General features: G+C 36.3%; 1 protein-coding gene across 1 annotated transcript in view; it reads left to right on the top strand.

The window, feature by feature from the left end:
* COL21A1 (collagen type XXI alpha 1 chain) overlaps positions 1–14,495 on the top strand; it is a 98,045-nt gene that overhangs the window by 62,365 nt on the left and 21,185 nt on the right. Inside the window, exons 19-20 of the mRNA XM_063389396.1 lie at positions 11,886–11,930; positions 12,270–12,323. Coding sequence (XP_063245466.1) covers positions 11,886–11,930; positions 12,270–12,323 — 99 coding nt within the window. The remainder of the gene's footprint in view (positions 1–11,885; positions 11,931–12,269; positions 12,324–14,495) is intronic.

Here is a 14,495-nt window from a genome sequence, read left to right as displayed (position 1 = left end):
TATTTTTCAGAAATGCATCTGCAAACACTTAAAATGGTGGAGTTTTTCTCAATATTTAGGTCACATTGCAAGACCTCAGATGTGGCCTAATTTGTGCCAGCGACAGCAGCATAACATGACTTTCAGCTTCTGACCTGACTCCTACTGTTATACCTATACTCCTGGTTTGTCTGTTGATCTTTCATAACTGCACCAGGAATGCCAGATATAGATCAATGCATTCTCTGAAAAAAAGTGTGTTATATGCTAGGAAATGGTAGCAGAATTCTTTTTGAAACATGTTCAAGATACACTACAAGGTACAACAGAATTTGTATTGTCTTCATAATGCAGAAATCCTGAAAACAAACTAGTATAGCCAGATATCCTGTATGTTTGGAAAGCAAATATAAAGTTAATGTAATTCTACTGCATCTAATAACTATGCTGAGATTGATAGAAACAGGAAAAAATGAAAGAACAATCCTGACTTAGTAATATAGTAGTATGCAGACAATTTTTTGAGGTTTTGTTACTATTATTTTCCTCTCTGTGTCATGTAATGTTTTGCTTGATGCTTCTGATGTTGATGTTATGTTAGTTTGTACAAATTTTGGGTACTAAGATGCCATTTGCTCAACATTTGTATGTTGTATTTGCATTTACATATTGAGTTATGAAGTACTTAGGATAAAAGCAAACCTAAAACCTGTATTGTGTATCTATGCAGTAGGCCTTGTGAAAAAATGTCTTTGTGAAAGTGTTACTTTATTTTTTATCCACCTAGTCTGATTATTGTATTTCTACTTTTAATCTCTTCATAGGTTAAAGCATTAAGATCCTGTTGTATTTCCAGTGCTCAAAAGATCATGTGTTGTGCGAATTTATTACTTGTGGAAATATTCCACAGAGCACTAAATACTCCCTTCAGATTTTATATCACCTTAAATTAGGCTTGCTCTCTCTTTGTACATGATCTGTAAAGAAGAAATTATTTCCTGTCAGTTTTTAAGAGAAAAGTGATCAACAAAGTGGTTGGTGTGAGTCTATCAAAATTTTTAGTTTCTGATCTGATACTCATGTTTTTCTACTAGTCTGAGATACCTTGATAATAGGACCAGAGCTCTGATGGCCTGCTTTTCAGAGATGTCAGCATTACAGTCATAAGGGTAATAAAGACTGTCATTTTTTTCTTCAAACGATATCTTGGGGGGTCTCAAAAGAACACCTATTTCTTTTTGAAAATTCTGACTTTTACCTGTAAATAAAAAAATAAGCTGTTATTTGGGTGGGTTGATTTTTTTTATACAGAAACAGCTGATAGTGATGATTTTTGTAGGCATGTGCCATGCATCATTATTTCTTTGCAAGTAGGTTTGATTAGTTGAATGCATTTTTTGGTATTGTTTCTTTATTCCTTCTGCTAAAATCTAAATTGTTGAAGTAGGCAGGGCAGAGTCTTGCTGATGACTTTCTGAGTGCTTGAGTTATGTAACAGATGTTGTTAGTTTTGTTCTCACTTGAGAAAGGGGGAGATGACAGCTTTGACTGCACAATTCTCGCAGCAATCATTTGGTAATTACATAGTGCTATAAGCTCAAACAGTTTTTAGACTGAATGCAGGTTTTTCTCTGAAGTATAACTTGTAGATATCTGTACATATTTTGAGCAGACTTTATTTTCAACCTAGGTTATCTTCATTCTGACTGACAAGTTATTTTAACAAAATTCATTCCATACTATAATTACAGAAGAGTTAATTGCTGTTAAGAAGATAAATATGAGAATAATGCAGTAATGAAACAAGCAATTAAAACACATCTGGAACTTCAGGCAGGCTAATCTGAATTTCTTTATTATTCCCAGTTGACAAAGACGATACAAGACATGACAGCATAGCTGCTGATCCAAAGCTTATTGAAGTCAATGGAAAGATTCCCATTTAATTCAGCCTGGACTGGGTCCACAATGAATTCTGTAATAAACTTGGACCCACCAGCCTAATGCAGCTTGGAAAATAATGCCTGCTTTTCTAAGTTGTAAAGCTAACAGTTCTCTCTCAACTAATTCACACTTTCTGCCTGTTCATAATTTCTAATTTTTAAATTTACTTCCTCACACAGTGCCATTACATTAATATATTAATTTGCTATAATTACAATATCTTTTTTGTCCTTGTTTTGTCTACAGAGACTTGAGGAATTATTTTGTATTATTTTTTCCAGCTAATGCTGTTTTAAATTTGCTAATTTTGGAAAATCATGTAGAGAAGAGGTGGCATGCCCTGCTAACATTTCTTTAAGACTGTTTTATAAATGCAATGTTAACAAAGGGAAATTCTTAAAAGTTGTAAGGAGATATGAAAGGAGCTCTAGCTGTAAACCAATTGTGTACATGAATGGCATATGCTATAAATAGCTGTAAATGGTACTCAGAGGACTCTCTTTTCTGCTTGTATGCTGTAGAAGCCTTTTTATGCTACCCTGGCACTTTTTGATTGATTCATATGCTGATACAAGTTAGACACCAGCATTCTCCCCTATTGCTGCTGTTTTGAGAACATAGAGATAGAATACCTCTAGCAAATGTGTTGTAACAATTTAAAATCTTTCTACTGACTTGATGAGCTGATAAACAGGTGCTCATCATTTGTTAAATATCTCTTAATAATTTATTAATATTTTATAAACTGGAAAAGAGTGTTAAAACAGTTAGGAAATTAAAACAATTAGGAAAGAATTAAATTAAAACTAAAACAATTAGGAAAGAATTGTCCTGCAGTGAGTACTTGAAGGTGCAGTTTTGTTAAAGAGTGTAGTAACTGACTTCTAAGCACAAAATTAGTGGTAGTGATGATTTATTTATATTCCATGATTGATTCCAATGAGCTAAACCTGTTCAAACACAAAACCACAGGCTCTTCTGAAGAGTCTGATTTCTTCTATTCATTAAAATAATTCAGTGTATTTTTGGAAATTTTCACATAGAGACTTTAAGCTTGATATTATTCATCTTGGTTATCTGTACAAGAAGGTGAGCTTTAATTGCCAGATGAAGTGCTTTGGCATAAGCTTCTTCTGTCTAGAGTAAGACAAATGTTCCACCTGTGTTTTTTCCCCCTGAGGGAATGATGATATGTAGGTTGAGCCTTTAGCTGTCATGTTTTCAGCTTGGCATAGAGGGAGACTAGGGATCTGGTTTGAAACTGAGTGAATCAATTTGGTGGTATGGATATATTTATTACACATCCAATGTACTCTCTCATGGTAATATTCCCCAAAAAACATATAGGTGTTTGCCTATTTAAATGCTTGTGCATTTAGGAAATTGCAGAGACTGTGATATGCACATGCTTACAAACATCAGTACCTTTTTTCTCAGTACCAAAAATTATATTTTCCTGGTAATAATATTGCAGTGGGTCTTTTTCTGAGGATTTTCAATCCTCAGAAATTGATTTTTTCAGCATTTTGAGATTACAGCTGTGCAATATGACAATGTGTTTTTAAGTGGGAAAACACCAGTTTGCTACAACTGATTATCATTCAAAAACATTTCTGATTAATTGTATTTGTTACTTTGAGCCAATGATGCACTGATACATTTCAAGTACATTACTTAACATACTATTTCTTGGAAATAAGAAAAAAAAGGCATTCTAAAAAATCATTGGACTTGATCAAATGTAGATTTTTTAAAAGCTGAATGGACAAATCACACAACTGTAAATTGATCCTGTGTTCTTTATCAGAAATTTATTCTCAAGTATCAGTTAAAAGTGGGGGTGTTGGGGTTGTTGAATTGGCTTAAAGAATTAAAGCAATATAATGTGTGTGTGCATGTGCCTGTAACTGGTTAGTTCAACCTGCTGAAAACAGCTAGTAAAGATCTTGACGTTTAAATGGTACAATGGAATAAAATAAGTATACCTGAAATGCTCAACAATCACTTCCTTTGACATATGATATTTCAAAAAGGACTCATTTGCATTCTTTTGGATCCACCTGATGTCAGTAGTCATATGTAGAGCATTCCTGAACATGTGTGCAAATTTCGTTCTGCTAAGAAAGGCTTTTCTGAAGGAGGAAAGGCTTGAAGAGACTGTTTGGACTGGTATATATTGTATATTGGGCTGGCATCTGACCTGTAGGTGCCAGGGAAGTTGATGTTTATACTTCCAGTAATCATTGTTTTGCATGTGCTGGTTAATCTTTAAAGCACAGCATCTCCTTTTATTCTTGCCGTACAATTTTCTTCTTAACATTTTATGACTTAGGTAAATATCTGCTGGAATTTCCAGTGACTCTGAAGACCAAACAGAAACTTCCCCCAGCTAATTGCTAAACTTAGAAACCAATCATGGAGCAGAGTATGAATGAGGAAGACACTTGGTTAGAATGTAGCGGACATAAATATTTATTATTTCAGTTGATTTCATTTGCACGTCACTGTTCTGTTGTATGCTTCACAACATGTTTATGGGTAAGTTATTTAACCATAAATAGAAAGAGGTTTACCAAAAAGATGTTTGACTTTCCTTCCTCTGATCCAACTTCAACAGAGTAGTAACAGTGCAGTCAGTTTTCTAGCTAGTCATCCTTCAACATGGGAGAAGTCAGAGAAAAGTGTTAGTACCTGAGTCCTCAGAAGGTCTGAGTTACAGACTCCTTAAGAACTGTGGTCAGGGTGGTGATACAAAGCACTCTATCTTGCTCTAAGTGCTGTATCTGGCAGCAAATCTACAGCCTGCATTCTGAGAATTACCCAGAATGGTTTTTATTTCACCTCATATAATCAAATATGAATATATATTTAGTCTATTTCTTTGATATGATTTTTTTCTACTGTGAAACTGATACTTGCATTCAATCATCATTAAATATGTGTCTGAAATAGAAGGGGTCATTTTAGTTTTGATTGTCCTAGACAGTTTAGATATTTGGATTAATTAAAGTTATTTTAATTGAAGCCCCCCAGAAAATACACAAGAGAAAAACAAACAACTTGTAGCAGGGCTTCTTTGTTAGTTTTGTATTCAAGTGGTAGTTGGGCTGTCAAAGTCATTAATTACTTGTTGTGTTTCTTCTATGTGACCTTCTTGATCAGTAACACTGCATTATTCCTGTCCACAAAAAGCTTTAAAAGTGAAATTAAGAAGCTGATAGTTGAATCTCGGACACTGAAGTAAATATAGCGCTAGAAAACTTCGGGAAATTTGGCACAGTAAGCGTTTCATTTTTTAATCCTTCCATACTAAAATGACTGTGAATTGAAGCTATGGAAAGTCTTGTCAGAATATAGTCTGACTTCTGATCCATGACAAAAGAAAACAAAACAAAATAAAACACCCTGATCTTTAATCAGAGTGAATTTAAACCCATTTTCAAGATTTAACTAATATTTCTGCTAATATTATTAAACCATTTTAAGAAGCAACCTTTGCCTCTTATTGCCAAATTAATTTTTGCTTTAGTAGTTAGTTAGTTTTGGTAATTAAATTTAGCCTTAGTGATTGCTGAGTGAGTCAAGGTGTGATTATCTTTCTTCGTGCTCTGGAAGGGTTTAGTCCCAGCCTTTGTTCCAATTTTTCTTAGCTATTTCTTAAACAGGCAACCACTGCCAAACAGACTTGGACTAAAGGAATTATCACAGAACTTCTTCTCTGGGAATGGATAGGACTATATAGAAAATGATTTTTTTTTCACCTGTTACTTGCTGCCAGATTGTCTCTGTCAGAGCTTTTGGACTTTCTTAGCTAAAAATGCAGGCTGGCCCATCCTGCTTAATAGCCAGTTCTGTAGGAATTTTACAATCCATTTTGGAACATTTTGGAATTACTGTTTTCTTTTGCTATGTACTGTGACCAATTTTGCAGAATCCACCATATAAAAAAAAAAAAAAAGAGCATGGTTTGTTGGTAAACTTACTGCAAATTTAACTGAGTAGTTCCTTACTGTGGGAAAGAGATGTGGCTGAAAACTCTGTCCATCTGCATCAGTGTGCCCTGTGAGGACAGAACTCTTAGGTTATGTTTAAGGAGCAGAGCAGCAGTCAGTGCCCTTCAGGGAGGCTCTGCTGGCCTCAGCCTGCCCTGTCTTACATGTGCAGGGTGCTCAAGCACTGGGACCCTCAGAAGTTTTTCTCCATAATTTAAGTGGAGAAATTTTAAAGCATTTTGAAGGCTTGTAATTGCTAGATAATCAGTGTGTTTAAGTGTCAAACGTGGGTCAGTTTGTCAGCATTTAGAAGTCTGTAAGATTTCTGACAGGTTGGATGTTGGTTTTCATAGTCTCTAATGCTGCTGCTAACACAGTAGGCAGAGGGAAGGCATCATGGTGTCACCTGCAGGGCTGGGAGTTCAATTTTGTTTGCCCACCTTTGTATCCGTGATGATTTGGCAAGTCTGATGCTCATATTTTTTGAGGGTTCTTTAGAAGAAACAAGAGTAACACCAGTTTCAGCCTGTGACAAGATATACACAATTTTCATTATTTTTTTTAGTATTTCCAGCTTTCAGGTTATAGTTTTCCAATGTCTGTGTTGCTGGCAATGCAGCAGGAGTCACTTTGTTCCACATTTAACATGTGTGTTTTATTGCTAATAACTGATTTGCCAAAAAAAGTGTTTGAAAACTGTGGTCTTATAACTGCAAAGACCTTGGTAACGTTTTTTCCTTTCCTGAACTTAATTTAAAGCTGCTATGCTAGTCTGGTGGATAGTCATTATGACTGTGGGAATGCTTCTTTTTATGTAGCCCTTTTTTTTTTTCTCTCATCAATTACAACTACTGAGTAGTAGCAGATTCTGCTTTGTTGAATTTCTTTTCCACTTTTATCTATTATCCACATTTGGTTTGTCTCTTTCATTCTATTAGGATTATCAAGGATTTGCTATAATCCTTTAAAAAGTGTTTTGATTGTTGTACTTTCATCCAAATTATGGCTTGACTTGTACTTTTTTGCATGTCTCCAGTAAATCTCTCATGTATCATCAAGTAGGCTTTTTCAAGTAAGGATCTGTAATACATAAAGAGTTGTGTTTTCCAGGTGTTTAAAGGGATCATGGGAACATGTGGATAGATAGATATCTTTTGTGTATCTTGTTCTGTTGCTGTAATTTATGTAAGATCTTTTAGGGTCTTCCCAGAATCAGAACTGCAGATTTTTCAGAGTGGAAGGAACCATTTGATTGAAACATAAATCAGGGTACTCATACATGCTAGTAAACCCATCTTTTTATCAGAAGAAAATAAGATAATAATGACAATTATACTAAAGTTCTCTACATCTGCCTGGGGAATTGACTGCAAAGCAGTTTGCTCATAACAGAAGAGCTTTTGGAAACACTCTATAATTTTACATCTTCCAGAGAAGAGATAAAATTTTATGATTATGGATATGTACCTGTAGCCTAGAAATTCCTGCTTTCCATAATAGGGTATCCTGTCCTATTAGGCATTGAAGAAATGGGGAATATTAAGGACAGTAGCAGAAAATAGAGGATAGAAATGAGCTAATATGTACTCATTTTAATACTAAGATAGGTTTTGTTTTCTTCTAAAAAAAGGTCTTCTGCATGGTTTCTTTTGCTGTTTGCAAGCATAAAATTAACCATGAGGGGGATGCAGACAATCTTGGTACCAGCTAGAAAAAGCAGGAAATATTTTGAGAAATGTATCTTGTGTCTTAAGTAAAAATGCTTACATCTTGTTAAACTGTATATAAGGCCCCAGGCAATTTCCTTAATGGATTTTTTGTGGGGCTGCATGGAAGAAAGTCCATCTGTTTAATATAACCCAAAACAAAAATAGACACCTCATGATTAATGAAAACTACAAGAAATTTTTTCCAGAGATTGTGAAAACATTTTCCTCTTACAGTTAAATCCACTCTATTACAGTTGAATCCTTTCTATCTGCCAGATATTATCAAAGAATGGAAGATTTATTTAAATTGCTGAAACTGGAATAAAGTAGAATATTTATACAGAATTTTATAACTGTCATAATTGGGGTTTATCATCACAAGAGAAACAAATTAATGCTTTCTGAAGTCCCAGCTGTGCAGGCTGCAGCTGAGGAAGACTGCATCCAGGAATTTGGTTGTATATTGAGATGAGCTTCATTTTGCAGTGTTACTGAGACAGACGTAGACATGAAGGTGTGTGGGATCTGGCTGCCTGGGCATGGCCACCAAGAGCCATTGGAGCTGTGTGAGGACAGCTGCAGCATCTGGCATGCACGACACAGTTCTTAGAGCAGAGTGACATCTTTTTCAGAAGGTAGATCTACTGTCAAAAGCACTATCAGTGGCACTAGAGATTATTTCCATTATCAACAGGCATTCAAGTGTCATTTTAGGTCCTGGGTACCCTGCAAAGCCTTCCCAAGCCTAACCAGACCTTAGAAAGCTGACAGGCTTCTAAGTACACATAGGTGAGACAGGGTAGAAGATTAAACAAGCAACAGAGGCTGAGTAAACAAAAAGGACAGCAGTCCATACCCAGTCTCCAAAAATCTTGGTTATCTGCCAGACAGGTACACGATGACATTAGTTTTTAGGGACAAACTCAGCAGTGTGTGATAAAACTGCAGTTGGGGATTTTTGGAATGAACATGATTTTAAACCAAGGAATTATATTTGCTAGACTGTCTCACTGGCTTTACATTTCATGTGATTATAGAACTTGCTAATTAGGGCTAAAATAATGAATAATGTTACAGGCTTTTATGGGGTAAGGGAAGACGTCTCATTTAAGGGGAAATTTCAGATAAAGGAGGAAGGCATTGGAATGCATGAAGGCAATTGAAAAAGTTGGATTGATACTGAAAGAACTGAGGCAGTACTTGTTATTCACTTAATTTTTAAATATGAAGAAATACTGAATAAACCTTACGTGAAGTTTGATGCAAAAGAAAAAGGGGAACAAATGAACCAAATCAGAAGTATGGAAATTCTCCAACTCATACAAGGACAGAAATCAGTAAAGCAGAGTAGATGGTTTGATTTTTAGATATTCTGGCTAGAAATGTAATGCAATTTTCTGTTGGTGTTGTAACTGCATATGTGATATATACAAACCATTTAACAAGCATTTTCTGGAAAGACAAGGAAAAAGGAACTTTAGAACTACAAGTTGTTTCCATATTTTATATGAAAAAAATGTGCTCGATAGCTTTGCAAAGGACATCCCTCAGGGCAGTTTTTTTTCTATAGGCCAGTGAATCATGAACTATTCCACAACATTGATTCTATTACTCCCAGTGGGTGGCAGTTTTCCTATTTGTAGCAGTTCCAAGCATTGTTTTTCCCTTAGTGGCAGAAAATTGCATGATGAATGTGTTTCATATTAAGTTTTGATTAAACACAGGCATTTGTGATAATTTTAGTTGCAATATACTCTTCAAAATATATTTTTTTGTCTTACAAATGGAGTAAAACTAATTGCTTTGCCTCATACTTTAAAGTTAGAATGCATTTTTGATAATTAAAGTAAGGTTTCTTTGACAGTTTAGTTAGTGTTATGTCATCTTATTAAATATAACTTTCGATTCAAAATGTCTTATTACTCGTGGGACTACAAAAAAACCCCCAAAAAACCCAAAAAAACAAAAACCAAAACCAAAACAAAAAAACTAAGGATTTGTATTGCAGATGAAATCTCTGTTTGGGAACAAGATACATTTCCAAAGCTTGATTTGACTTTTGACTTAAAAGTTAGGTGAGAAACTCTTGATATCTAAACTACCTTTTAACCTTGTCTTCTCAGAAAATGCAGATAATTCTAATTGGCATAACCAGAGATTATCCATGTAAACGAAAGCAATATAGTGGGATAGATAATTACAAGGCAATCGGTTTTAATTTGTAGGTATTCTGGGCCCGATCCTACAGAAATTAGTCTTTGTAATTACTTAAGCATGGAAGTTACACAGAAAAACAAGTCATGGGAAATAGTCATTCTGTATGACCAAATTAGCCACTTCATTCTCATTTTGTGCCAGCCTACATGTGGAGAGTAACTGAAAATCTCCACCCCATGTACTCTGAAAATCACTTACATCAGCATAAGTGATATTTTCATTCTTAGCTGAGTGAATGTCAGTGAACCATAAGGGAATTTTAAGGGTCTAGACCAGCTCTCACTTAAGAGCCTAAGTCCCACATACCTCTGTAGTGAAGAGTCAGTGAGAAAGGGAAAAAAGGGGGGAGAAAGAGAAGGAAATATGAATTAGTTTGACAGTTTTTCTTGGAGTTTCATCTTTCTTTGTCATTGAATGTTGTGTACCAGCAATTTTTTTAATGCAAGAAAGATCAACTCATCTCAGCAGACATGGTGTATCCTCTTTTAGGCATGCTTATTTCATGGTAAATAATTTATTGTGTTGGATAAGAGTGTGGAACTGTGTTCTCTCAGCCCTCCAAATTGCATAGGAATGTAACTGGAAATCCCTGGTATATTCAGAACAAGAAGGTTCCTGCCTAGTGGGATTTTTTCAGCATACATTAAATTCTGGTTTATATTACAGGTACAGATACTCATAATTTGATTTTTATATTTTACAGATACAGAAATAAATAACTACATTATTAAATGTTATAATTATATTAAATAATTATATTGAGAACTCACAGAGGGGTCTGGAAGTTCCTAAATGTGGTGAAAAACGTCCTATTTCCCATCTCTTTATGCGAAAGATCTAAGAAGGTTTTGGACAAAAGTTAAGAAGAGTTATGTAACATAATGTGAGTGGAAGTCTTAGTACGAGGCATTATTTTCAAGTTCTTTTTATTGCATTATTTGATCTCTTCCTTTAATGACAGATACATTGGATTTTTGATGGTCTGTAAAATGCTCAGGATATGATTGTTAACTCATATGTCATTGACCAATGAACTGTTTCTACTCAGTGGGGTCATTATTTACTAAAAGTGGGTGTAAAGTGCAAAACAATGGAACTGTCTTTTGCACAGATGTAATTCATATGGAAACTATTAGGTTGTGGTTGTTACATTCATGTTATTTTTTCCCCATAGAATGTATTTGTTTCAGTGGTGTCTAGAACAGTCATCTTGTCTTCACTGCAACAAATTATTTTCAATATTAGATTAAAATGTAAAGTTTGTAGGCCAAATTCTTGCTGCAGATTAGTTATGGTACAAGTAAGAACATTGTCTGTCCAACAAATTTGAATAGTTCTTACTTGAGAGGAAAAAATGGACTAACTGAATATTGACTTATGCATTAAGCATATACAGAGTTTTAACCTGAATCGTGTCTGATTAAATGATCACTGTTAGAAAAATGTGAGATGTATTGTAGAGCTGAATGAGCAATGGTGCTGAGGAAATGGCAGCAGTCTTCTAGTATTTATGAAGATGGAAGTTAGTATACATCAAGTAAAACTATATCTGTCTCTTTAAAGTCACTGTATTTTAGAGAAGGTGATCTGTCATGCTGATGATCCTGTTAACCAGGGCTTTTGCTTTAACTTATGTAGGAAATCTTATGGATAATGTAAAATGGTTTCTTTCCATGTGTCAGTCAAGGTTTTGGAGCAAGCAAGAGCACGTGAGCCTGCTGAGCAGTAGACACAGACTCCTGCAACAAAAGCAGTGGGGGACAATTCAACATTAGTGTTTCACTGTATCCCTTGAGTAGTCTGCATATTTCCAGCTGAAGCTCTTTCTCCTATGTGTTTTTGATGCTTTGAGGTATTTTGTTATTCTTGAGGTTTTTGTCATTGGTTTTTATTTTGTTGTTGTTTTGTTTTGTTTTGCTTTGCTTTGTTTTGTTCTGCTTGTTCCTGCCCATATTTTAAAGAACCCATATCATTTAGGCAAATGCTAAAAAAATTCTGGTGAAATAATTACATATATTTAAATGGTTTTCTTTTTCCTTCTCAGGGAATCCCTGGAATTCCTGGAAATCAAGGAGCAAAAGGACAAAAGGTACTATTAGTTTTTCAAAACACAGTTAAAAGCTATACTATATATACCCATTCCAAACTAAGAGTTCAGGCTTAGAGAAGAGTTTTCATAGTGGGGATTTATGACATCAAATCATGCAAAAGAGTGGAGACAATTCATGGCATGCTTAAAAATCTCATATTAGGTTTTATTTCAACTGTTCCAGAAGTAATGAATAGTTTAAAAGGAACCATGCTAATTTAATAATACATTGAGAAACAATCTTAACTGACTAAATCTACATAGTTAAGGAACATACTAAAAAATGTTAAGCTTACATGCATTAGTCATAGAATTTTTCTCTTTATGTAAAAAATACAGGGTGAGATTGGACCGCCAGGTCAACCAGGAGCAAAAGGGTCACCAGGAGATACTGTAAGTTTCAAAATTGTGTTATTATGAGCAAATAATTCTGGTGTTTTCATTCTCTACTTGTCTTAAACAAGCATGCAATGACAAATACAGGAGCAAACTAGCATTTGCAGGTTGGAAAGACAAAGCTATGGCAAATGTAAGTTTTTAGCTTAGTGACATTTGCTGCATGGAAATTCCGGCTGAAAGCTGTGAACTGTTTTTTTCTGTTAGATTTGCCATTACTTTAAGCTTCTAAATATTTTGACAAGAGGTGAGAGTACGTTTTTATGAGTTCTTGGATTTTGATGGTTGTTAAGAAATTATATTTTATTTCAGTTTAATAACTTGTCTGTCTCACAATTTATCTCTCCCATCTTTTTTTGAGGTCTCTCCCTATGAAAATCTTCATCAGTGAACTTCTCCTTGACATATAGTAGTCAGGCTGGATTTCATCCATTTTGATAGACAAAGGGGATTCTGATGTCACTTAGTAGTGGTTAAAAGTAGAGATAGTACATGTTTATATCTTCAAGGACAAATACAGAATACTCAGTGGTTCTGTAAAAGGGCTTTGATATTAATTTCTCAATCATCACTATGGTCACACTGTTAAGACCATCTTAGTACCTAATTTTCCTTGCATGACAGAAATAATCTTTTCAGGGACCATTCTTTCCCACTTGCAGTGACTGCAGGGGTATTGTGGTGGCTTGTGCCTCACTTGGTTGGATGACAGGAACCTTGAAGGAAGAGGATGCCAAGGATCTCAATGTTGACCTTTTAATCCTCTCTCCTCCTTGCTGAATCTCTTTAACCTAGCTAAGGTTATCATATTCTGGAGTGTGTAAGGTCAGACCTGGTAGCAAAATTTCTTGGGCTTACATCCCACTGCTGTATTCACTGTTCTGAAGACAATCCTTGTGTGGAATCCTCCCGTTCCTAAGAGGCTGAAATCTGATCTTGCTCTCCTTATGTTAATACCTCTTTTGACCAAACCCTAAAACTCTGCCCCTACAACACCCTATAAAACCCCACTACTCGGCCCCTGTCCCTTTCTTGGTCTTCCTCTTCGCCTTCTTCTCTCTCCCCAGTCCTGGAGGAAATAAATATGGATCCTCCTGCTTAACAAACAGAGGACTGTCTCGTCTGTTTTCCTTGCTGGCGACTTGTACTTCCCTGGACACGATGGTCACTGTTGCCGTACGATGCTACATCCTTGTTTGGATGGAGGTTAGCAACAGCAATGTTTGACTATCGTGGTGTGTGCAGTCTGGCGTAATTACATGTCACTGCATGCTAAATTAGCCATCTGGGTATGAAAGTAACTACTGACCTAAGCATCATTTATATACTGGTGTGCTGGAGTGTCCCTTCCCTTCCCTTCCCTTCCCTTCCCTTCCCTTCCCTTCCCTTCCCTTCCCTTCCCTTCCCTTCCCTTCCCTTCCCTTCCCTTCCCTTCCCTTCCCTTCCCTTCCCTTCCCTTCCCTTCCCTTCCCTTCCCTTCCCTTCCCTTCCCTTCCCTTCCCTTCCCTTCCCTTCCCTTCCCTTCCCTTCCCTTCCCTTCCCTTCCCTTCCCTTCCCTTCCCTTCCCTTCCCTTCCCTTCCCTTCCCTTCCCTTCCCTTCCCTTCCCTTCCCTTCCCTTCCCTTCCCTTCCCTTCCCTTCCCTTCCCTTCCCTTCCCTTCCCTTCCCTTCCCTTCCCTTCCCTTCCCTTCCCTTCCCTTCCCTTCCCTTCCCTTCCCTTCCCTTCCCTTCCCTTCCCTTCCCTTCCCTTCCCTTCCCTTCCCTTCCCTTCCCTTCCCTTCCCTTCCCTTCCCTTCCCTTCCCTTCCCTTCCCTTCCCTTCCCTTCCCTTCCCTTCCCTTCCCTTCCCTTCCCTTCCCTTCCCTTCCCTTCCCTTCCCTTCCCTTCCCTTCCCTTCCCTTCCCTTCCCTTCCCTTCCCTTCCCTCCTCTCTCCAAAACTCCCCTCCTTCTTTAATAAAATAGATAATCAGTTAAAGCTGATGTAGTTTTTGTTTTCTGATGTAGTTTTCTGTAGACAGAAATTGAAATTTGGAATTTTAAAATTTCTGGGCTACTCTGTCATCCAGTACATTTAGCATTTCCTACACAGTATATACTTAGCCCTGATCCAAAATGCGTCCCTTCCTTTCCTAACTACCACAGATACAATCACTACATTACAGCTGTTAGA

This window comes from Prinia subflava, chromosome 2 (assembly GCF_021018805.1).
Source record: "Prinia subflava isolate CZ2003 ecotype Zambia chromosome 2, Cam_Psub_1.2, whole genome shotgun sequence".
Taxonomy (NCBI): Eukaryota; Metazoa; Chordata; class Aves; order Passeriformes; family Cisticolidae; genus Prinia; species Prinia subflava.
This window is presented reverse-complemented; position numbering and strand designations above follow the sequence as displayed.